General features: G+C 41.0%; 1 protein-coding gene across 1 annotated transcript in view; it reads left to right on the forward strand.

Moving 5' to 3' along the window:
• The window catches only part of B3GLCT (beta 3-glucosyltransferase), a 119,205-nt gene that overhangs the window by 63,681 nt on the left and 32,651 nt on the right, over nt 1-22,873 (forward strand). The window contains exons 9-12 of the mRNA XM_047078539.1: nt 3,983-4,102; nt 6,027-6,096; nt 12,933-13,046; nt 14,953-15,052. Of these exons, the coding sequence (XP_046934495.1) occupies nt 3,983-4,102; nt 6,027-6,096; nt 12,933-13,046; nt 14,953-15,052 (404 nt within the window). The remainder of the gene's footprint in view (nt 1-3,982; nt 4,103-6,026; nt 6,097-12,932; nt 13,047-14,952; nt 15,053-22,873) is intronic.

Here is a 22,873-nt window from a genome sequence, read left to right on the forward strand (position 1 = left end):
CAGAATTGCACCATGAGTATTGTTCTGACTTGAAACTCATCCGTGTTGCTGCGTGCAGCCCTACTGAACTTATTTTCACTGCCTGCAGTAGTCTCTCCTGTGACTGTATCAGTTTACTTATCCATTCTCCTGGTGGTGGGCTTCTGGATTGCCATGACTTTTCTGCTACTATAATCATTACTTCTATGAGCATTTTGGATGTGTGTTAGGACAGTCCTCTGCAGGTGTTTCTCTAGGGCAGAGGCCCTTTAACTATTTTTTTTTTGACTGTGACCCACTTTAAAAAATACATTGTTCATTGTGACCCAACATATCAGTGTGTGTTGTTATTGCGTCTTGTTACTGATCTCTAACGTGGTGTTGTTGTGGTCTATAGAAATATTTTTAGGTTTGCTTTATGGCCTAGTTCATGTTTCCTTTTCATAAGTGAAGTAAATGGTGTATATGCTATAATTTGGGGGGGGGTGTAATATTCTCTTTATTAGATTAAAGGAGAAGTAGGTTTAATCTAATAGGTTAATCTTCCTTCCTCCTTTCCTTCTTTCTACTTTTCTCTGCTTGATCTGTCATTTATTAAGGGCAGAATGAGAAAATCTTCCATAATAATGGTGGATTCGCCAGTGTCTCCTCTTGTAACTGCCAGCTTTTGCCTTTTATACTCTGAGAGTCTGTTAACTGAATGCATACAGGCTTACAATCATTATGTCTTCTTACGAATTTACCTTTATCTCTTGTGATGCTCTTTGCCCTAATGTGAATTAAATGTGTATTTAATGTTATGAATATTTCTTTACCAGCTTTCTTTTGGTGTGTGGTTCATAATTCTCTCTTATCTTTTTCTTACAGCCCCTTTATGTCCTTATTGATTGATTGACAGAGACAGAGCATGTGCACATGTGAGCTGAAAAGGGGCAGAGGGAGAGAGAGAGAATGTCAAGCAGGCTCTATGCTCAGCATAGAGGTCTTTTTCTTAAAAAGGACATATCTTTTTTTTTTCTCTCTTCCAGTTTGCCAGTCTTTGTCTTTAAATCAGGTAGCAAATTTACATTTACACTGAACATGATTACCATTATATTTGAATTGATTCCCAACACTTCGTTTTATCCCTTGCCCCTCATTTTATCTGGCTCATTTTAAAAACTTCCTTACTTTTTGGGGCACCTGGCTGGCTCAGTCAGTTGTTTCCGACTTCAGGTCACGTTCTCACAGTTCGTGAGTTCGAACCCCGCATCAGGCTCTATGCTGTCAGCACAGAGCCTGCTTCAGATCCTCTGTGCCCCCCCGCTCCCTGCCCTTCACTTGCTTGTGCTCTCGCTCTCTCTCTCTCTCTCTCAAAAATAAACATTAAAAAAATTAAAATGTCTTTTTTTTGTTGTTTCTTTTCCCATTTTGTCCTTCTCTGCTATTTTGGAAGTTCAGTCTCTGTATCTGTACCTTACTGGTACTTACCTTGCCTTACTGTACCTTCATTTAAATATTTTAACATGCATTCTTAATAATGGCTAGTTGGTCACCTAAAAAAAAATTCAGGGGACTTAGAATAATTGAACTCTGATTATCCCCCTCACGATTTATATACTTTTTGTTGTCTAGCATCTTTTTAACCCCTCAAATATTATCTTTGTGTAGTTAACATTTGTATGAGCTTAATTATGTATTTGCTGGGATCATTTTTATTCTTGCTGAGGCATGTCCTTCAGAATTTCTAATAGTGAGGTCATAAATTCTCATTTTTTTCCCTTAAAAACACTTCCATTGGGGCACCTGGGCGGTTCAGTTGGCATCTGACTCTTGATCTCAGCTCAGGTCTTGATCCCAGAGTTGTGAGTTCAAGCCCTGCGTTGGGCTCCACGCTGGGTTTGAAGCCTACTTAACAACAATTGAACGAAACATTTATGTCAGCTTTGTTCTTGAAACATAGTTACCTTGTGTTTACCCTCGTAGGTTGTCTGTCGTTTTCTCTCATCACAGTGGGGTCACTGCACTGTGTTCTGGCTTTTCTGTTATTGCCGTGGCAATTGCTGTGGGAAATAAACATCAGTCTCATGTGGCTTCTTTGTAGGTAATCTGCCTTTGTCTTTGCCTGCTTTTAAGATTGTTTCTTTGTCTTTGACGTTCTGCAGTTTCACTATGAGATGTCTAGATGTAGACTTAAAAAAAAAAAAAATCTCTCTTGGGATTCTTTTACCCTTACGTAATTTTGGAGATTCGTAGCCATTGTCTTTTCAAGTATGTTCTTATCCCCATTCTGTCTGCTATCGCCTCCTGGATCTGGGCTAGCTCTCTGAACTTTTGTCTTATGTTCTCCCCCCCTCCCCTCCGCCCCCTCTGTTTCTGCTGTGCTATTTCAGATAATTTGGGGACCTTCATCTTTTAGTTCCTTAATTTGTTTAAATTTATTTTGAGAGAGAGAGAGCCCAAGCAGGGTAGGGGCAGAGAGGAGAGAAACAGAGAATCCCAAGCAGGCTCTGCACCGTCAGCACAGAACCGGATGCCAAGTTCGAACCCACGAGCCGCGAGGTCATGACCTGAGCCAAAGGCCTATGCTTAACTTACTGAGCCACCCAGGTGCCCCTAATTCCCTAATTTTTTTATTCACCTGTGTTTAATATACTACTTATCCTGACCATTACATTTTTCATTTCAATTGTTTTTTTATTTTTAAAAGTTTTAGTCCTTTCTTTTTCAAATTTGCTTATTTTATATGATCGTTAAACACATTTTTTACTGACGTGTGAAAGTTTTTCCTTCTTTATGAAAATATATTCAACACAGTAATTTTGTAATCTATGTTTGATAATTCCAAGACCTGCAGTCTTTTTGGTCTGATTAAGGTTTGTCTCCTGGCTCTGGGTCATCAGCTCATGTCTTTGTGCTTTTTATGATTTTCCTCTGAGCAGTCTTGCTTGGAACCGTATCTGTGGTAATCCTTGGAGTCCTACGTTAAGGGTGTGGGTTCCCCGGGAATGATTTGCATTTGCTTTTCCTGCTGCTAGAGGGTTCTACTGACCGCTGTAAATTACTGTTTGAAGTGTTTTGGCCCACACTGGTGGCACAAATTAGGGAAGCTTGGGATTTGATGACAGGATCTCAAAGGAGATCTGGAAATGGTTTTTCCCCTCCATCTAGCTCCAAAGTCCTAGCTTTCTAGTGGGGTTTGCTCTCAGATACCTCCCACCTTAGTTGCATCATAGTCTTTATTTTTTTAACTCCTACCAGAAACAGCATCACCAGAGTCCTCTACCTACTGAGGAAAATTACCCTTCTTGTCCTTATCCCCAGGCTCTTCCTTTTGCATGTTTGTCCTCACAAGTTCCATACTTTGGTGGCAATTTAGCAATCCATTTAAAATCATTTTGAAGATATCTTATCCAACAGTTTTAGATGTTTTCAACAAGTTGGTTAGTCAAGGTATATAATTACCACACTGTAGAAAAACAGACTCCCAGTTATATTTTCTTTCATCTTTCACGGCAGTATTTGACAGACCCTAAAATAACTTCCCTGCAGTTGCTTATGACGACTTTGGAATTGTTTGGTGGTCAGAGTATGGATTCCTGTCAATAAACGATTAGATTGGGGGCGCCTGGGTGGCTCAGTTGGTTAAGCGTCCGACTTCAGCCCAGGTCACGATCTCATGGTCCATGAGTTTGAGCCCCGCGTCGGGCTCTGGGCTGATGGCTCAGAGCCTGGAGCCTGCTTCCGATTCCGTGTCTCCCTCTCTCTCTGCCCCTCCCCCGTTCAAGCTCTGTCTCTGTCTCAAAAATAAATAAATGTTAAAAAAAAAAAAAAAAGATTGGCCCACCTGAGATTACTATTTTTATAAGTAAAAAAAATAAATCTGTTGAATATTGACAGATTGATATGGTTCAGTCTGAATGCTCTGTAGAAGAGGTGGTCTGCTTTCCCTTGAGAGATTTCGTGCTAACAGTCGTGGTGTTGGCTGAGTTCCTTCATTCATTGCTGTCTCCTGTCCTGACAGATTGCCCTCTACATCTGGGACAAAGGGGATGGGCGTCCCCTTACTTCGGTGCCCGAGTTTTGTACAGATGCTGTGAATGCCTACTGTGCTACCACGTTCCATTCTTTCCTACCACTTTGCGTAAGTAATAGAAGAAAGACTTTCTTGCATATCAAAGGAAAATCTACATGCTGTGCGTGATGTTGTCTAGCACTTTACCTGTATATTGAAAAAACCCCAACATTTGTCATGTGCCAGGTAAAAACTACATATCATGTTTCTACTAATAACAGCCCTATAAGGTAAGCACTGTTGTTACCCTGTTTTACGCACGAGAAGAGAAACGTACTGAGAAGTACTTCTTCAAGGTCACACAGGGCGTCTTGGGGAGCGGGAGTGGGAACTGTGACCGCACAGACTCATTCCGGAGCCTTTGTGCAGAACTGCCTGCCACAGCTCTTTAGAGTTAGTGCGCCTGGAGTCATTTCTCTTGATGATACAGCATGTGTCTACTGGAATATCTACTAGAATATTCCTAGAAGGGTGATTTCAAACATTTCCTGTTAATACCTAAGCCTTTTCCTCAAGCCCATCTCCTCTCGGCTGGAGACCTTGATTTGATCTCACCTGAGACTGTTGAGAACTTTCAGAATGAACTGACTTGTTATGGACATACCCTTGGTTCAGTCCCCAGGATGAGCCTGAAGACCCCTGAAATTCACTAGGTTGTTGAATTCTTCCTCATAAAGGAAAATATATGCATCATCCTCAATTGTTGTCTGTTCTTCCCAAGTCAGTCATATGGAAGTCTGTGTGTTACATTTTCTTTTTTTTTCTTTTTTTTTCAACGTTTTTTTTTTTTTTTTATTATTTATTTTTGGGACAGAGAGAGACAGAGCATGAATGGGGGAGGGGCAGAGAGAGAGGGAGACACAGAATCGGAAACAGGCTCCAGGCTCCGAGCCATCAGCCCAGAGCCCGACGCGGGGCTCGAACTCACGGACCGCGAGATCGTGACCTGGCTGAAGTCGGACACTTAACCGACTGCGCCACCCAGGCGCCCCTGTGTGTTACATTTTCAAAGATGACTTATAGGTATACACACACACACACTCTGCAGTAATGGGGAAGAATCTGTAATGTTTGTTCAGTCCCTGAGGGGGAAAGCCTATCTTTGTAGACATGATGTTTGCTTGTTCTTTAATGCTCTTTTAGGTAATTTGGTGGGGTCAGCCTCCTAGTGCCTTGAGTGACATGCCAAAGCTGTGCTTAGATGTCACTCTAAACCCTCAAATGATGTTTGAGTCATGACTGAATATTATTAAAGGCCTAAGAGAGATAATAAAGGGCTCAGAAGACCCCCACGAAGCCGTCCCTGGCCTTGAGTGTAGGCTGGCCACAGTCTGCCTGTGTGCTCCCTTTCATTTGAGTGGTCAGCTTGGGCTGGGCCAGCTCAGGGCTCTGTTATTGCCCTCCCCCACCCCCCCCCAAGTGTTTGAAGTAGTCCTGCCTTTGGCAGAGGACAGGATGTTGCTGTAGCCTAGACTTGGGTGGATAATACAGGGCCCATAAAAATACTTCCAACATCAAAGTAAGACCAGCCCACAGAAGGGAGTCAGCTCCTATTTTACACTAACACATCCTCCTGCTTCTCTCCCTTTGTCAAAATCTTCACCAGCTGGGAAGAGGAAAGGGAAGGTGACTAACATTTATTGGGCAGCTATAATGTGCTTAATAAATGGAGTAATAAAAGCAGCTTGACTGGTAGCTATTCTGACCATTTTCTAAATGAGCCGACTGAGTTGAGAGCTGAAGACTGTTGTCTGGGTGACACAGTGTGTATAGGGCAGTCTGGGATTTGGGCCCAGGTCTGGCTGATGTCAGAGGCCTTGTCAGCTCAACTACAGTTCCTGTTTTTCCCTAAAACTGAACCCTGGAAACAGGTTTGATACCCTTGACGTCGGTGAATTTCACCTCCATAGCATGTGATATCTGACATGGGTGTGAATGTGGATGTTCATATAACATAGACTCATATGTGCATATATGTTTTCTTGTCTTTTAGGGACATCCAGTGAAGAAAGAGGATATATTTTTCGCAGTAAAAACATGCAAGAAATTTCATGGTGATAGAAGTAGGTTTTGTGTCATTCATTTTTATTGAACTTTTAAAATCCAAGCTGCCTTTAAAAAAAAGTACAGACCAGATACAAACTCAAGAAAGGGAGAATGAACACATATATTGAAGTGAAAAGCAGTTATTTAGTTAGTACTCCTCATCATACCATTTCAGTCACCAAGATCAATTAGAAAGGATAGTTTTGTATTGAAACATGAGTGTCCCTAGCCCTTCTGAATACTGCTCAGAGCAGTGTTTTAAATTGGAAATGGGAAATCTCAGCTGTGGTAATCTCGGACACAATGTGTGAATAACAATCCATTTTGCAGAATAACGTCCTATTTTGTCCATGCTCCGTCTCTGAACTGTACGAAGAATGTTAGAGGGGACTTCCAGGTGAGAGAATGCCAGTGAAGGATGTTTTCTTGGAGACTAATCCTTCTTTTTACATTTCTGTTGGATGCACACATTGGAACTTTCAAAGTAAGATACGTATGTGCTCACGAGAAGATTATGTTACGGAAAAGACAGCAGGTGGCTTATACACAGTGGTCCCTTCTTAAGGAAATCTTGGCATGCAGACGAATGTTGTTTTTATTCAAGTTTTTGGTGTCATTACAGAATTCTACTAAGTTATGGTGATAATGTAAAAGAAAAAGCCCACCCTAAATATAAGTAGACATAATTTTTTTTCTTTTTTCGCCTTATTTCAAGCTGCACTTTTCTGAAATTGAAAATTAGACAGTCTTTTGCATTTTCTAATTTTAGCATATATTTTAATTTTTTTCCATGAAAAGACTGTCGATTTCATGAAGAGTGTGATATTTATGTAGAAGAGATTTCTAAACCAGCTGTCGTTTTCATGGGATTAGAGCTATGGGGGAAGTTCATTTATATAATTTATTTGATAATATGATTCTTACAAATTATGTTTTAAAGGGGAACATTTCCCAAATAAAAGAATATTATTATTTGGAATTCAAGTATTGTTTAAGATATTGACATTAATTAAAATCTGGTTATGATGAACAGTTTCTTAAAAGTACACAACTATAAACATTCATGTTTACCTAAAATAGCCACATAAAGTGCCAGGTCCTATTAAATCGGCCTAATATATGCACTCATTATGCAAGGAGTCCTAAAGGCTATTAAAAATCAACATAGTGTCAACATTTTCATGATTCACAAATTTAACCTAGATTTAATACCCTTTTTCCTTTTTGAAAATCAGGAAGGGCTTTTGGGGACAATTTTTGACATATCTTACAAAAAATTATCAAAGGAAATGAATGAGGCGACTGCTTTATTTTTTTTAAGCCAGCAGAAATGTTCAAATTGATATTATTTGATCTTGAAGCTGCACTTGAGAGTAGTGACTGCTTTCATAATATTGATGTTAAGGACGGTGGCATAGTCTCTTTTGAGACATTTTTCAACGGACAGTAAAGCAGTAAAATTAGGGACCATCCCTGTTGTAGTTTTCATATTCTACAGAAATGAAAAAAAAAAGTTTGCTAACTTAATAGTTTTGAATGATCTAGTTTATTGCCTTCTTGTTGGCATAAGCTTGAGGTCATCTTTTCAGATCTCCGTCAAACGCTTTTATGTTTGAATTTAAGTCAAAGGTCTTTAAAAATGACAAGTCTTCAAAGCCTGTTAGGAGCGTTGAAACCAAACCTCCTAAAGCTGGATGCGTTGATTGGCTGCTATGAATTTGGATCCGAGGACACTGCAGCCTGAGACTTAAAAGGTAGCACGAGGCTTTCACAGTTGGCTTTCCGTGGCAAGCCATCTTTAAACTTGGATGTTTGTTTGAAAAGGTGGTCTAAGGCAGCAGGATGCTAGGGACTTTGATGTCCATATTGCTTGATGGAAGCGAGCCTGCTAGGCCACGGGGCTCCTTTCCTCCTTTTGGGCGGCTAGTCTAGCCACCAGTGGGTCCAGAGAATTATGCAGTAATCGTATTAGTTACATTGAGAACACCATAGTAACTGCTTCTGCTGACCTCTTCTGCATTTTCTGACGTTTTTTACGTACATTCTATCGTCTGCGTTCATACTGACAATTCCACATGATGTGGTAATTAATGTTGTTATTCCTTTGATACCGTAGAGAAATCAGAGTGTGGGACAAGACGCAACTGGCCCACGTTCTCGTAGACTATTGAGTAGGAGAGCTGGGACTCAGGTTTTCTGGCTCCAAATCCCAAATTCTTTCTGCCACAGCACAGCTATAGTGTAATCTCCTTGGATGTATTACAGTCTTAACACTTGATAAATAGTATTTGATATTCATTTTGACATTCTGCTAGGCTCAAGGTCATTTTTGACTTGGCCAGAAGGTGGGAAAGTAGGCTTTTTATTTTCAGGAGCAATGGGGATAGCCAGGAACTGAAATCCACAGATGATCTAAAAGATAAACCAAGCTGCTTGGACAGGGATGAGAGTCTACAGTAAAGCAGAATATAGAGACTGGGGTGGGTTTTTTTCTTTTTTCTTTCCCTGTGCACTTTGTGGTAGGAACAGTGAAGTTACAAAGGCCAAATGACAAGGGGAAGAAAAACATAGATAAGACTGTATATTTATCTTTGGAAAACCGAGAGTCGGCTATATTGTTAGTGACGTATCTGGTGGCAGGTTCTCACTTGTGGGTGCCCTGCCCCGGATGCAGCAGACTCTAGCGATGCCCCCCACCCCAGCTCCTTATAACGTTGGCCACATCCAGGATGAGGGATGGCACTTTCTCTTCAAGGCTCCAGTCAAGGCAAGGGAAATATACACTGAACTCATTTTTTATATTCTCAATGGAGAATGGATAATAAAGGCAAGTCCCAAAATTAAAAAGAAATTATTTTACATCTTGTACCTTTTTGGCCTAACAGTGAAACCAACGTTTATGTAACTGCTTTGTGCCTGGATTTTGATTTAAATGAAATAAAGCATTCTTAGGACACAGCAAAAAATATATCCTATCTTTTGGCTTAAGAAAGAAATACATATTGACACCATCGAAATAGCAACACACTCTTGAGACGCACGCAGTTAGTGGGGTTTGAAAGAAACTTTAAAAGTATTATATAAAGCAAATTAGGCATAGCCTGTAAAATTATGTTTAAGCAAGGAAAAGGTCTCTGGAGTTTTAATATTCTGCTTGTTCACTTCCTCTTGGGTTATGTGTGTTTCCACTGGGTGACGTGAGCTGTCAGAAAACGCAAAGAACTTTCTTTGCACCATTTGGCCCTGCCGTTCCTCTGCGTGTCTTGAGTGTCTCGTGGCAGCCACTGGTTTGTTCATCAGGTGGCGGGTCGTGAGATGCTCTCCTCCTGCAGCCTCCTCTGATTAAAGAGGTAAAATTGCTGTTTGCTCAGCCTTTAGTTCCTTTTCACAGCTTCGTGAGCACCTCAAAATAAACTTTTTTCCTTTCAGACCGGGAAACACAAAACAGCCACCCACCCTATTATCTTTACTGCAGTCATCTTGTCTAGAAGAGGCGAGTCTGAACAAACTTATCGAAAGGAGCGTATGGTAGCTGGCCGTTTCGAGTAGAGAGGCTTCCGGGTACTGCGGTAGGCTCTGCTCGTTTAAAACACGAGGCTTGAATTAAAATGCAGCCAGACGGAAGGCTACACCGCGTCGACTGATGTGATTCGATTAATTATTAAAGAGAGGACGGGAGTCAGGTGCTGCCCTCCCCCTCCCCCTCCCCCGGCTCTCCCCCTGGCTGTTGAACAGATAGCGAGGTTCCGGGCTGTTTTAGATGTTGTTGTTTGAGAGCAGCTGAGAGGCTTGCTTCTCAGTTCTGCGTATACCTCATCTTTCAAAGCAAGAATGATAACACACCCTTGGGGTGTGTGTCTCTAGCCCTCCCCTGAGGAGAGAGGAGCAGTCAGGGTCTTGTCATGGACGTGCATACAGAGAAGAAAGGTCCATTTGTCCGTTGAAACTAGCAGATTTCCTAAAATCAGGAGTCCTTCACGTTTGATTGTGTGGTAGTTTTCGCACGGCGTTTCAGGGTCTCGTTCATTTTTCACTTGGAATCGGAGTTTTGCAAGTAAATTCACCGGGGGTAAAAATGTGTGTTCTGTGCCTCGTAGCGAGACACATCTCCTCCTGCTTCGAGTCTGTAAAGCCATGTGGAAGATTTATGCCATCTGTGCAGTGGGGTTTTTTTTAATAGTAAAGTTTTACTTTGCTCCAATTTTAAGTTATCTTGTGGCAAACCTTGAAAGAGGCATTCACTAGTGTTTTATTAGGTGGTAGAAAGCAGGCTTCTCTGTATCGAAAACGAGATGATGGATCACGTGACTATATTCAACTATTTTCTCTAAGTTCAATATCTTTAGGGATATAGCACCTCAAAATAGAATATCTTATAAACAGAACGAATTCAACTTAGAATTCAAACAATGCCCAATATTTTAGAATAGAGCAGTATTTTAGAAGTTTTAGGTAATTTGGAATCACCCCCAGTTGAAAATGAAGGCTTTACCTGCGGTTGCAGGAGACTTAGCCTTAGTTTTAAATTTTTTTTTTTTTCAACGTTTATTTATTTTTGGGACAGAGAGAGACAGAGCATGAACGGGGGAGGGGCAGAGAGAGAGGGAGACACAGAATCGGAAACAGGCTCCAGGCTCTGAGCCATCGGCCCAGAGCCCGACGCGGGGCTCGAACTCCCGGACCGCGAGATCGTGACCTGGCTGAAGTCGGACGCTTAACCGACTGCGCCACCCAGGCGCCCCTTAAATTCTTTACAGCTGCCAGATACGACAAATGCCTCAGGAGTTATAATGATCAGGGGACAGGCGATAACAATTGTTGAATGCTTTAGGGATAACAGAACCGTAACACCTTACTATGTTAAAATGGTGGCAACAGTCTCGTGCCAAATGATGGCTTGCCTTTTTGAGTGCAGCCTTCCTTTAACACTAGTTCCGCAAGTGGCCCCAAGCCTTTTGTTGGAACTTCTACAAAATTCAGTCCTCATTCAACTATTTATCGAGCACCTGCTACATCCCGGCCACCGTGCTAGGTGTTGGAGAGTGAGGTAATTCTTACCTTCAGTGAAATTTCTGTTTCAGCAGTTTCTAACAAAACCTGAAAGCAGGTAGTTGGGTGCAGCAAAGGACTCGCTCTTGATTTGAGTAGCATTTAAATCAGCCAAGAAGAAAGACCTGTGCTGTTTAATAAAGCTACTCGAGCAGACAGGAGCTGAGGGCTAAAGGCTGAGGACCGTGAACGCAGACTTTGCACAGCTTGCAGCACTGAGTGCTGGGGACTGAGGAACATTCTTGACCTCTCCTCACAGCTTCTTCCAGAGTCATGCAAGGGAGGACATTTTACCCAAGCGTGAACATTTAGCGGCTGCAAGCTGCAGGGAGCCCTTTTCCGGGGTAAGTCCTCTGCTTGTGACATGCAAAGCAAACTGCCACTGCAGTGCCAAGGTGAAGATTCTTATTGTGCTGGAACTTGAAAGGAGAACGGAAGAGGATTGTTTTCTACCCGCCCCCCTCCACCCAAGCAGCCGCATCTATTATTATGCATCTTCTCTATTATTATGTTATCTATTATTTATGCATCGTTGTCTGTTTTGACAGGAGCAAATCTCTGCCTTTCTGATTGCAGAAGAATTACATTTTAAGATCTAAAAGTTATTTAGTGGGTTGCAATAGGTAATTTAGAGATTATAACAAATGTCCAGAATTCATAGGTCTTTCTTAAAAGCTGGCGAATAATGAATAAAATGGCGTGCTTTGGTATTTTATATACAACGGCTGTCTGACTTTGAGTTTGTTGACACGCACAGCCAGACACTTAGATTTGGCAGTGCGTTGGGAGTTTTTGCGTACATTTTTATTTGGGCTGGGAAAAAGGAACAAGAGAAATGATCTGATAAAAGTCTCAAAATGCTGACCTGAAGATCTAAATTCTTTGCGGTGGAGAGTCTTAATAAATTACCAGGGTTTAAAATCTAGATATGATGATTTTTTTTCTATTAAAAAACAGAAACCTCTTCTCGAAATTTAAAGATGCACAGCCAGTAACTAAAAAACAAGTATCTAAGAAAATATTTACATATTGGGCCAAGTGAATTAATGTCACATAATTAGGCAGAATTCCATCAAGGGTGGAGACAGGAGATGATTAGAGTTAGCTCTGAATTACAGACAACCTGGAAAGTTTTCTGTGTTCTTTTTTAAATTTTATTAGAAATTTATCTGTTAATGATAGAGGTCAAAAATACAGTAGTGGTTCTCAATATTACTTCTTCCGCACTTTTCAAAAGTGCAACACAAGCCTGTTGGCTATTCAGTGCAGTGACTCTGTGGTAGGGCCGTGCCCTCCATAGGATTGCGTGGTTCTCTTAGGGTGTAGTTTGAGAAGCCCCCTACCCTCAATGTAAGGGAGAGAGCTTTGCATCTCAGCCAGAAACAAAGAATATTCCCGTCCCGTAGAGGTAATTTTATTCCTCACCCCTCTGAGAAGCATTTTAAAAATCCAGTTGTGAATAGTAAATGAAATAGCCTATGGGGAAAAGAGGAAAATTAAACACAACAGTATTATCAGACTAGAAAATGTATCATTACATGGACGTGAGAAATGTGGAGTCACCAGGAGTGAGAAGTATTGGGCTCTAAGGTACACTAAAAATGTCTCAAGAAGAGGGTTCTATCCACCTGCTGCCCTTGACAAACAACCTGATATTTCTCAGGGTGGGAAAAGCAAGCACGTTAGAATACCTGAAGAACAACAAATAATGGTTCTCTTCCTTTATAGGTGGTAATGCTTCCCTTCTGAGATTCTAAGCTTCCTTATGTAACTGTGCCAGTGACTGTCACTCCTCTCATTTCAGTCCCCATTGTAAAGCAGACCTGGGCAGGACAGGCAAGTCTCATTGAATACTACAGTGATCACGCAGAAAGTTCTATTCCTACGGTAGATCTGGGGATTCCTAATACAGATAGAGGTGAGTCCTTAATTCTCACTACTCTTATTCAGAATGTCCATTCTGGAAAGAGAGTAAATTAGGATGAAAATGAAATATCTTAGAATTACTATGATTTTTGCCTTACGTAAGTTTCACTTCCTTCCCTCCCAACGTCTTTGCCCAGGGATATGGACCAGTTCTCTCAGATTAAGAGCTGCTTTATAAGCACTAAGAAAGGTTGGAAGTTGTTGGGCCATATCAATAGGACGGAGCACATGACAATTAGGATTATTTAACAGATTTTTTTTTTATACCTTCATAATTCATTGTGACCATAATGGAGTGTCCCCAGTTAATTTATCATCTTTCCACACAAAGCTTCTCCCGTTGGATTTTAGCAGCTTAACCCGCCAGGATTGTTCTATGCCTGCTATTTGCCAGCCCCAGAAGCTGGGAAAATAGGAACGAAGCCGATGGTTTCTGTCCTCATGAAGCTTATGGTCTAGCTCACATTTTGTGTGTAATTGTCACGTAGTGTTCACCCACGTTTTGCACTGGTTATGTGTGGCGTAAGCTCTGTGATATTCATGTATTTTGTTAATATGTTAATTAGTGATGATTGGTAGTGCACCGGTTTTTCTCTTCAGATTCTGGCTTCAAATTAAAAACGTTGTTTATTTCAAAAAAATGCAAGTAGAAAGCTGACCACCTTACCTGCAGATGCTCTTTGTTCATCTCACTTTTTATCTAGTGTTCCTGTCACACTCTTTTCTTCAGTTTCTGGTTCCCCATACCCTTTTAGGAGTAGAAAAAGAAGTAGTAAGTTGATTTTCTTGTTCTAAAGAGTAATTTATCTGGATTATTTCATGGTCATGTCTCTCATAATGCCTTGATTGATAATGCACAAAGTAGAATCAGATAAGCCATTCCTGTAGTTATCAATTCTTCTGACAAGGTTACATATATTACTGAGTCTGTCTGTTGCTTTGTTTCAGAAAAATGATTTTAGACTGAGGTTTTTTTGGTTAAGCTTGCTTTTTAGATTGCAATTTAGGTTGCCTTTAATATTCACTTACTCGTGTATTTCTTATTCGATTTCTTCTTTTGTGTTTAGTCTGACATTATTATTGCTATTCCTATTTTGCCTTGCTCCAAAAGGAATTAGAGATGGCCTTCAAATAATGGTTAAAAATACCTTAAGCGACTAAGAAAAATGAAAACAAAGGTCACATTGAGTGGTGTACTGTTAGTTAACATTAGCTTGTTCTCTCTTGTGTCACCAAATATTTTGTTGCGATCCGGGGTAGATGGCTGTTTACTGATTTGAGTTCTCTTCCCAAGCATTTTATTCTTAGCTTGGGCCCCAGCATTTTCCATTAAAGCAGTGACGTTTGTCTGTTGGCATCTGAAGAACTGTAACTTAGTCCACACTGTACTTTTAGGGCAGAACCTGCCACAGTATCTAGCATATGGCAAATATTTATAAAGCCAACGATTGAAGGTGTAATAGCCTGCTTTTGTACCATTGTTTCCCTTTAGTTGCAACGCTTGGAGTTCTCAAAGTTCCTTCAGAATAAGGACATCTAAGGAAAGGTGCCAAGCTTTATACTTTCCATGAGGCTTACAACTTTGTCTGGAGTGGAGATAACTGGCCCCGCCTCCAACCAGCTCAGTGACCTTGTGTTATTCCCGTCTCTGGGTCCCCTGATTTCCCGTGTGTGAAGTACATGGCTTAGACTTCATGATCTCTAAAGCTCCCACATTGGTTCACGAGGCCTATGCAAATTACAGAAAGCTAATTTTTTAAGTTTCTGATTATTCCTGTGTATGTCAGCAGTTAAGCTTTTACTTTTAAAACCTTGAAACTATAACCATGTTTAAAATGAGTTATATGTGTATTTTAAAGAAAATATTACATTGTAAGTTCTCTCTTTGCCTTTCCTAGGTCATTGTGGAAAGACATTTGCCATTTTGGAAAGATTTTTGAATCACAGCCATGACAAAATAGCATGGTTAGTCATTGTGGATGATGACACGTTAATAAGGTAAGGAGCCCTCATCAGCCTAGGGTGGCTTTATATTCTACATATATTCATATTCAGAAGCTAGGATGGGTACTTCTGCTTCTGGCCAAGATGGAGTAACAGGGACTAGATTTACCCTCACGTTTGAAACAATGCCCCAAAAAGGACAAAATATATGAAACGAGGGTTTTTAAGACCCTGGACATTAGGCAACAAAGGACAGTAACCCATGAGCCATATGAAATGTATGAAGTAAGTTCTATGACAGCCCCAGCTAACTGCCTTAAGAGAATGTAAATAGCTGCTGAGGGAAGGGAACCCCGTTGGAACGTGGCCAACTCCTTGAGTTAAAGAGATGATGCTGAGAGCCTGGGGTGACCGAGACCCATTAGCTTGCAGGACAGGGTACTGGAGAGGGAGAGCTGCACAGAAAGAACACTGGAGATCTGTGGGGGCTCCCCTCAGATATTCAGTTGAGTATTGATCAGTGCATACATGTGAGGAAACTACTGGACGCTGGGGAGAGAACCAGCCAAGATGATGAGAGGGGATGGTGCCCAACACTCACACAGGGCTGAGTAGGGTACCTATTTCTACCAGCCAGACTGGGAGACCCTGGACTCATAGGGTGTTGGGTAGAGTAGCTAGATATAGAAGTATCTTGCTTTAATAGTGGGAAATAGCTAAGTACTGCTTCAGTCCTGCCTAAGAGATCTTAAAAGACCAAACTGTTTCCAGGTAACTAGTCTGCATCCAAGAACAAAGCTCAAGATTTAGAGAAGTACCAAAATATCCATCACCCAACAAGGAATCACAATGCTTGGCATTCAATCAAAAGTTCCCAGACACGGAAAGCAGCAGGAAAACGTACCCATGATGAGAAAAATCAGTTGATTGAAATTACCCCAGAAATGACAGCGTTAACTAGTTATTTATAACTACAAGTTCTGTTAGTTGCAGCTTAGTAACTCTTACATTTATTCAAAAAGGGACATGGAGGGGCGCCTGGGTGGCGCAGTCGGTTAAGCGTCCGACTTCAGCCAGGTCACGATCTCGCGGTCCGGGAGTTCGAGCCCCGCGTCAGGCTCTGGGCTGATGGCTCAGAGCCTGGAGCCTGTTTCTGATTCTGTGTCTCCCTCTCTCTCTGCCCCTCCCCCATTCATGCTCTGTCTCTCTCTGTCCCAAAAATAAATAAACGTTGAAAAAAAAAAATTAAAAAAAAAAAACAAAAAAAAAACAAAAAGGGACATGGAAGGTATAACCAAACTGAACTTCTAGAGGTGAAAACTACTTTGTCTGAGGTGAAAAATCCATTGGATAAGATTAACAGCAAATTAGAACTTGGAGAAGAACGTATCGGTGAACTTGTGAATATTGTGATAGTAACTGTCCAAAGGAAACACAAAGAGAAGTAATTTAAAACCAGTGAACAGAACATCACTGCGGTGTGGGACAATTTCAGGTGGCTTTGTATGTATGCAATTTGGAGTCCCCAGTAGGGGCATCTGACAAATATTTAAAGAAAGATTTTCAAATTTGATGAAAACTATAAACCAACTGATCCAGACACTGATTCCAGATCAGTGAACCCCAGACACTACTGTGAGTGTCCAAATGGAGCACAATCACCTCCAAGAATGGACTCTTTCAGTAACGTCGTGTGTAGCATTTGTTAAATCTCTACTTCACTTGTGTCATCGGTCCTCAGTACAGTCACGTTTTGCCACATGTTCATTTAGAGTTTCTTTTTTTGTTCATCTTTACCAGCAATAATATCTAATTGCCTAGTGAGGTCTTAAACGTGTTTTAGTTTGAGCTTGTCACCTTTTCCTTGCGAGACTCTCAAATCATCCTCAGTTGCATGAACTCTTCTGGCTTCTCCTAAGTCATGAAGCTGAATAATTATAAGACTGAGAGGTCAAAAATTCAAAAACTAAAAAAAAAAAAAAGAAGAGGACAAGAAAGGGAAAAAGCAAAACTAGAATTTTAGACTCAGGAAAGAAAGAAAAAGGCAAATTCATCTCTGAAGTTATGACCAAAACTTCCAGAAGTAAACAAATTCAAATGAGAATTTAACAAGAGACATGGATAAAAACTAGGAAAGCATTCTAGAAAATGAAAATGGGGTCTGTTAGTTAAAAGGGTGAGAAAAAAAGTGGTTAAAATGAACACGTACTGAAGTCCAACACCTGTATAATTGGAGTTCCTGATTGAAGAAAATAAAACCTAGAAATAACACTTAAATTACCAGAAATAAAAGAGGACCTTAATGTATATATTAAAAGGGCCTACCTGGTAGGTGCCACGGAAAATTGACCTGGGATCATCAACCTCTTCCCATAGCTGGACAAATCCAGTAGATTTTGATAACGTCCTCTGAGTCTTGTGACAAAATGATGAAAGAGCAAGAAAGTAAGACTGGCATCAGAAACAGTAGAGGAACATGTTAAACTCAAAAAAATGGTGAATCATAAGTTTTATATGCAGCTAAGATGCTCTTCAGTATCAGTAGGAAATTTCTTAATGTCCACCAACTAAATGAGTAGTGTGCACATGCATCCTTCGTGGGGAATGTATTAGAGAAAGAACTTCATGCAGACAAGAGAGATGAAATTTGGGCAAGAGGACTGATGGTGAATATTTCATATATATAACTGTAAAGTTAAAACAGGGTTGGGGAATAGGTATATAGGTAGGGGAATGGTATATAAATATAATATGTTTTGACAAAGTAGAAAGTATGTAACTTTAAAAAAATGGAAAGAAAAAGGAAGGTAGGATAAGATCATGGCTTATTGTATAGCTAGTAGATGGGATTCAAAGGATACTGTGTAAAACTGACAGATCTTAATACTATTAAATAGGAAAAACACAATAGGCATAAAAAGTTAAACACAAGATAATGGGGGGAAAACTTCCAACACCAAGAATATTTTTTAAAGCAAAAAGTAAAACACAGTAAATAGTATATGTATAATTCAAACCCAAAGTAATTTCAGTGTAGAGACCAAATATTATGAGTTGTGTCACTAAATGTGAATGGGTTTAACTCGCCTAAGAACTTTCAGATTGGTTCATAAAACAAACCCCAACTCTATACTTTTATAGAAAAGACATACATAAAACAGTCCTTCAAAAGTCTAAAAGGAATGGATAAAGAATTGCCAAGCCAATGAGAATTAAAAAAATTCAATTCCCAACTCAAAAAAAACTAGAAATAAAAAAGCCAACCCAAAAAAGCATATGGAGGGAAATAAGAAAGATACATGTGGAAATGATGAGGTAGAGAAAAAGACCAAATTAATGAATGAGAATTTTGTTTCTTTGAAAAAATTGTATTGAATGCTTTTCTCATTTAATGGTATCTATCGCCTGGAAATCAAAGTGCACAAGAATATATTTAGGAACAAAGGGGAAATAAACATGCCTGTGTCCCCTTATCTTTCCATAAACAAAATGAGGGACGGTTGAACCATGAGGTTGGTTTCTAAAAGGACTGGGTGGAAGAAGAGGATAGATGGAGTGGGGGAGGGTATGACCCTACTGAATTTATCTTTTAATTTAGTTGACTGGGAAAGCATGCTCATATTTTACTAATTTGAAAATAAATCAGTAAGGACAGGATTAAAGTCAGTAAGGACGGAGAGCAAGCTGAAACAAATGGACCCGACTGTGTTTCGAATGAAAACATAATCCCACTGAAGGAAAACTATAACTGATGCAAGTAACAGTGGAAGACCATATTTATAAGTGTACCTTACTCACGTGTGGGAAGAGGTGAGGAATGGCAGACAAATCCTGAATTTGCAGTTAGTCTGATTTTTGTGGTGGTGTGGTAAAGCAATTCTGCAGTTATTTTAGGTACACTGGAGGATTGAGCAAATGGTGTTGGAACCTAGGGTTGTGCAAGAAGGAAATTGTGCAAGAAAGAAAATATGGATATGGAATCAGGCAGGTCAGGAGGTCTATGAGAGGAGACTGGAAGTGGAGACATTTCTCACAACTCATAAGTTTTGTCAGACCCATGATTTCTAAAGTATGTGTATGTGTACATGTGAGCTTCCTAGTTCTTTCTAGAAAAGAAGACTAGAAGCAGATATCCCAGTAGCACTGACCAACTAGGGAGCACTGTGGTGCCGGCTGCCCCACTGAAAGGAACCAGGCCTTCCCAGAGAAAGTGTGGATTCTAATGCTGAGGCAAGAACATTTGGAACATTCTTCACCCCCCGCCCTTACTTTCTGGTATAAAAAGAAAAGTGCGTTTTAGGAGGACAAAGAAGCAGGCTAGAGTGGTTTCCCATTGGCCAAATTTTGGATAAGCATCATATAATTAAGGACAATAAAAAATTATGAACCATTAAAATTAGGAATCCATGAGTTCATGCTTATAAGAAATAGAAAATAGGTAAATAGGTAAAAATAAATGGGGGAGAAAGGTGGTATCTTAGAGTGGGCACCATAACAGAATACCATAGGCTGGGTAGCTTAAAACAATAGAAATCTATTTCTCACAGTTGTGGATGCGGGGAGGGTCCAAGATCGAGATACTGGCAAGGTAGGTGTCTGAGGCCTCTTCTCTTGGGTCTCTGTGTCCTCACATGACCTCTTCTTTGTGCTCCACGGAGAGAGAGCTCTCCAGCGTCTCTTCTTACAAGGACATTAATTCTATTGGATCAGAGCCCTACCCTTAGGACCTTATTTCACTTTACCTCCTTAGAGGCCCCATTTCCAAATATAACCACACTGGGGGCTCTGGCTTCAACATACAAATTTGGTGTGGGCACAATTCCATCCCTAGCAGGTGGGCTGTTGCTTGCAGGATAATGAAGAGTTGTGACTGGTAAATGTGGAGGTCGTGATGGGGTGGGAAAAGCCATCACTTTGTAACCATCATAGTAAAGATTAAAGTAATAATCATTAATTGACGCTGAACTATGGGTACATTTTAATGAGGACCAGGATATTTGCTGGTGTTAAAGCGTCTGCCCGGAGACTCTTGGAAATAGCAATGGAAAAGCGTAAGATGTGCGGATGACATAGGACCCTCAGCTCACCTTGTCGCATGGATACACCTAGATACCACCCACGTCAATGTAAATAACCCAGAAAAGGACCCAACGGCTGACAGAACAGAATCTTCACAGCTAAACATAGAGAGGCCACAACAAAAATGGTAGGAAGGGCAGAGATGCAGTCAGGACCCAAGCTGACCAATGGGGCTGTCCATGGGAGGGCCACTGCAAGCATGGAGAAGGGAGAGGAACAGACCCCACCCTGGGCACCCCAGTATGAAACTAGCTGCACTGGGAAGATGAATCCCCAGAACACTTAGCTTTGAAGACTAGAAGGGATCAACATCGCCTGTCTTTACAGTCAATGGGGCTTAACACCTGGACCTTTAAATTTCAGAGGCTCAGCCCTGGGAGGGCTGGAGGGCTATTCATAGGAAACCGAGTCCCCACCCTTAAGAGACAGCGTAGCAGCCCCACTGAGATACAGCATAGAAGCAGCAGTGTGAAAAACACCTGGGAGAGAGAGATTTATGAATCTCAGGATGTGTGCTGGAGGGGCAGGGATCTTTAGGAGACTTCTCTAAGAACAAAAGAGTTGGCAGCCACCCTATCCCTCCCCGCCCCCCACCCCCACCCCACCAGCCTAGACCCCTGGACGTGTGCAGAAACCAGCACAGTGCTAACACTGTGTAGTTTGCTAACCATCTGCCAGCCCTGTGCTTTTCTGCAGACTGTCCCTCCAACCAGGCCTTGGCAGGAGTTCTCCAAAACAGCACCAGGTCTCCTCCCATAGCAAACTGGAGTAGACCTTGCTAGCAGTGTAGACGCACCCCCTCCACCCAGCCCACGGCAAGCCCATCCAGAGTGGTGCCACAAGCCTGGAAGTGTGCGAGCAGCCCCAGTGGGGGCCGGCACCACTCCAAGGTGACTCCTGCCCCTGGGAGAGGGTCAGATAAAAACACACCAGTTCTACTGTGGTCCCAGCAGTGGCCTGGGGACAGACAAATGGTCTGACTGTGGGCCCCACCCACCAACAGCTTCCCAGGGGACGATACAGGGAGAGAGCCCTGTAGCTCAGTGCTACTGCATCTCTGGCAAATCCCTGGTCTGACCCAACTCATGCCTAAGGCAGCCCCAGACTAGCCCATTAACAACTGAGGGACCAAACCCTGCCCACAACAGACAGACAACTGGGCTGAAGGCAAAAGCAGCTCAGCCACAACAGTACGGGGCATACAACACACAGAAGAGACAGCCCTGAAGTTCAAGGTTCTGCTGAATAGGGGCACTGCACTACAGGGTGCCACAGGACCTAGTCTTCATAAGGCAACTACTTTCAAGATCAGGAGATATAACTGTATTTCCTAGTACACAGAGATCGACACAGGGAGTTAGACAAAATGACACAGGAATATCTCCCAAATCAAAGAACAAAATCCTAGCAAGAGAGCTAAATAAAATGGAGATAAGTAATATGCCTAGAGAATTTAAAGTAATGGCCATAAATATATCCACCGGACTAGAGGAAAGAATGGAGGAGCCCACCAAGACCCTCCACAGAAAGAAAACAAAGAACCAGAGATGAAGAATTCAATAACAAAGTGACAATACACTAAATGGAATAGTAGACTAGAGGAAGCAGAAGAATGGATCAGCAACCTGGAGGACAGAGTAACGGAAACCAACAAGTTGAACAGGAGAGAGGAAAAAATAATAAAATAAATGAAGGTAGCTCAGTGACACCATCAAGTGTAATATTCACATTATAGGGATCCCAGAGGGAGAAGAGAGTAAAGAGGGCAGAAAATTTATTTGAAGAAAGAATAGCTGAAAACTTCCGTAATCTAGGAAACAAATCCAGAGGTACAGAGAGGTCCACACCAAGATACATAGAAACTAAAATGGCAAAAAAGAGAATTTTAAGAGCAAGAGAAAAGAGTGACTATATCATGCCACTCCCTTCTGGTCTGCAAAGTGTTACAAGAAAACAACAACAACAAACCTTCAGCCAAGAATACTCTATCCAGCATGGCTATCTTTCAGAATAGAAGGACAGATAAAGAGTTTCCCAGCTAAAAGTTAAATGAATTCATCACCATTAAACCAGCCCTATAAGAAATGTTAAAGGGCATTCTGAGTAGGAAGCAAAGACCATAAGCAGGAGTAAGAAAAGTAGGAAACACAAAAGTAGTAAAATCAAGTGTGTATATTAAAAAGAAAAAGTCAAGAGATTAACAACAACAACAACAAAAACTGAAATTGGGGGGGGTGAGTAAAGATTTAGTGCTTCTAGAACGTGTTCAAACTTAAGTGACCCTCAATATAGACTGTTATATGCATAAAATGTTATACATAAACCTAATCAAATAAATTAGTAATGGATATGCAAAAAATAAAAGAAATCCAGGTGTATCACTAAAGAAAGCTAGCAAAATGATAGAAGCGTACAAGAAAAGAAAGGAACAGAGAAGAACTACGAAAACAACGATAAAACAAAATGGCAGGAAGTATATATCAATAATTACTTTGAATGTAAATGGACTAAATGCTCCGATCAAAAGACACAGGGTGACAGAATGGATAAAAAAACAACACCCATCGATCTGCTGCCTACAGGAGACTCATTTCAGACCTAAAGATACATGCAGATTCATAGGGAAGGGCTGGAAAAGCATTTATCATGAAAATGGAAGTGAAAAGAAAGCCATGGTAGCAATATTTATGTCGGAAAAAAAGACTTTGAAACAAGGACTGTAACAAGAGACCAAGAAGGATACTACATGATCATAAAGGGAACAATCCAACAAGAAGATGTAACAGTTGTCAATAG

Source organism: Lynx rufus, unplaced genomic scaffold, assembly GCF_022079265.1.
Source record: "Lynx rufus isolate CCGP_SWC_20201006 ecotype Redwood Valley unplaced genomic scaffold, mLynRuf1.p SCAF_1, whole genome shotgun sequence".
Taxonomy (NCBI): Eukaryota; Metazoa; Chordata; class Mammalia; order Carnivora; family Felidae; genus Lynx; species Lynx rufus.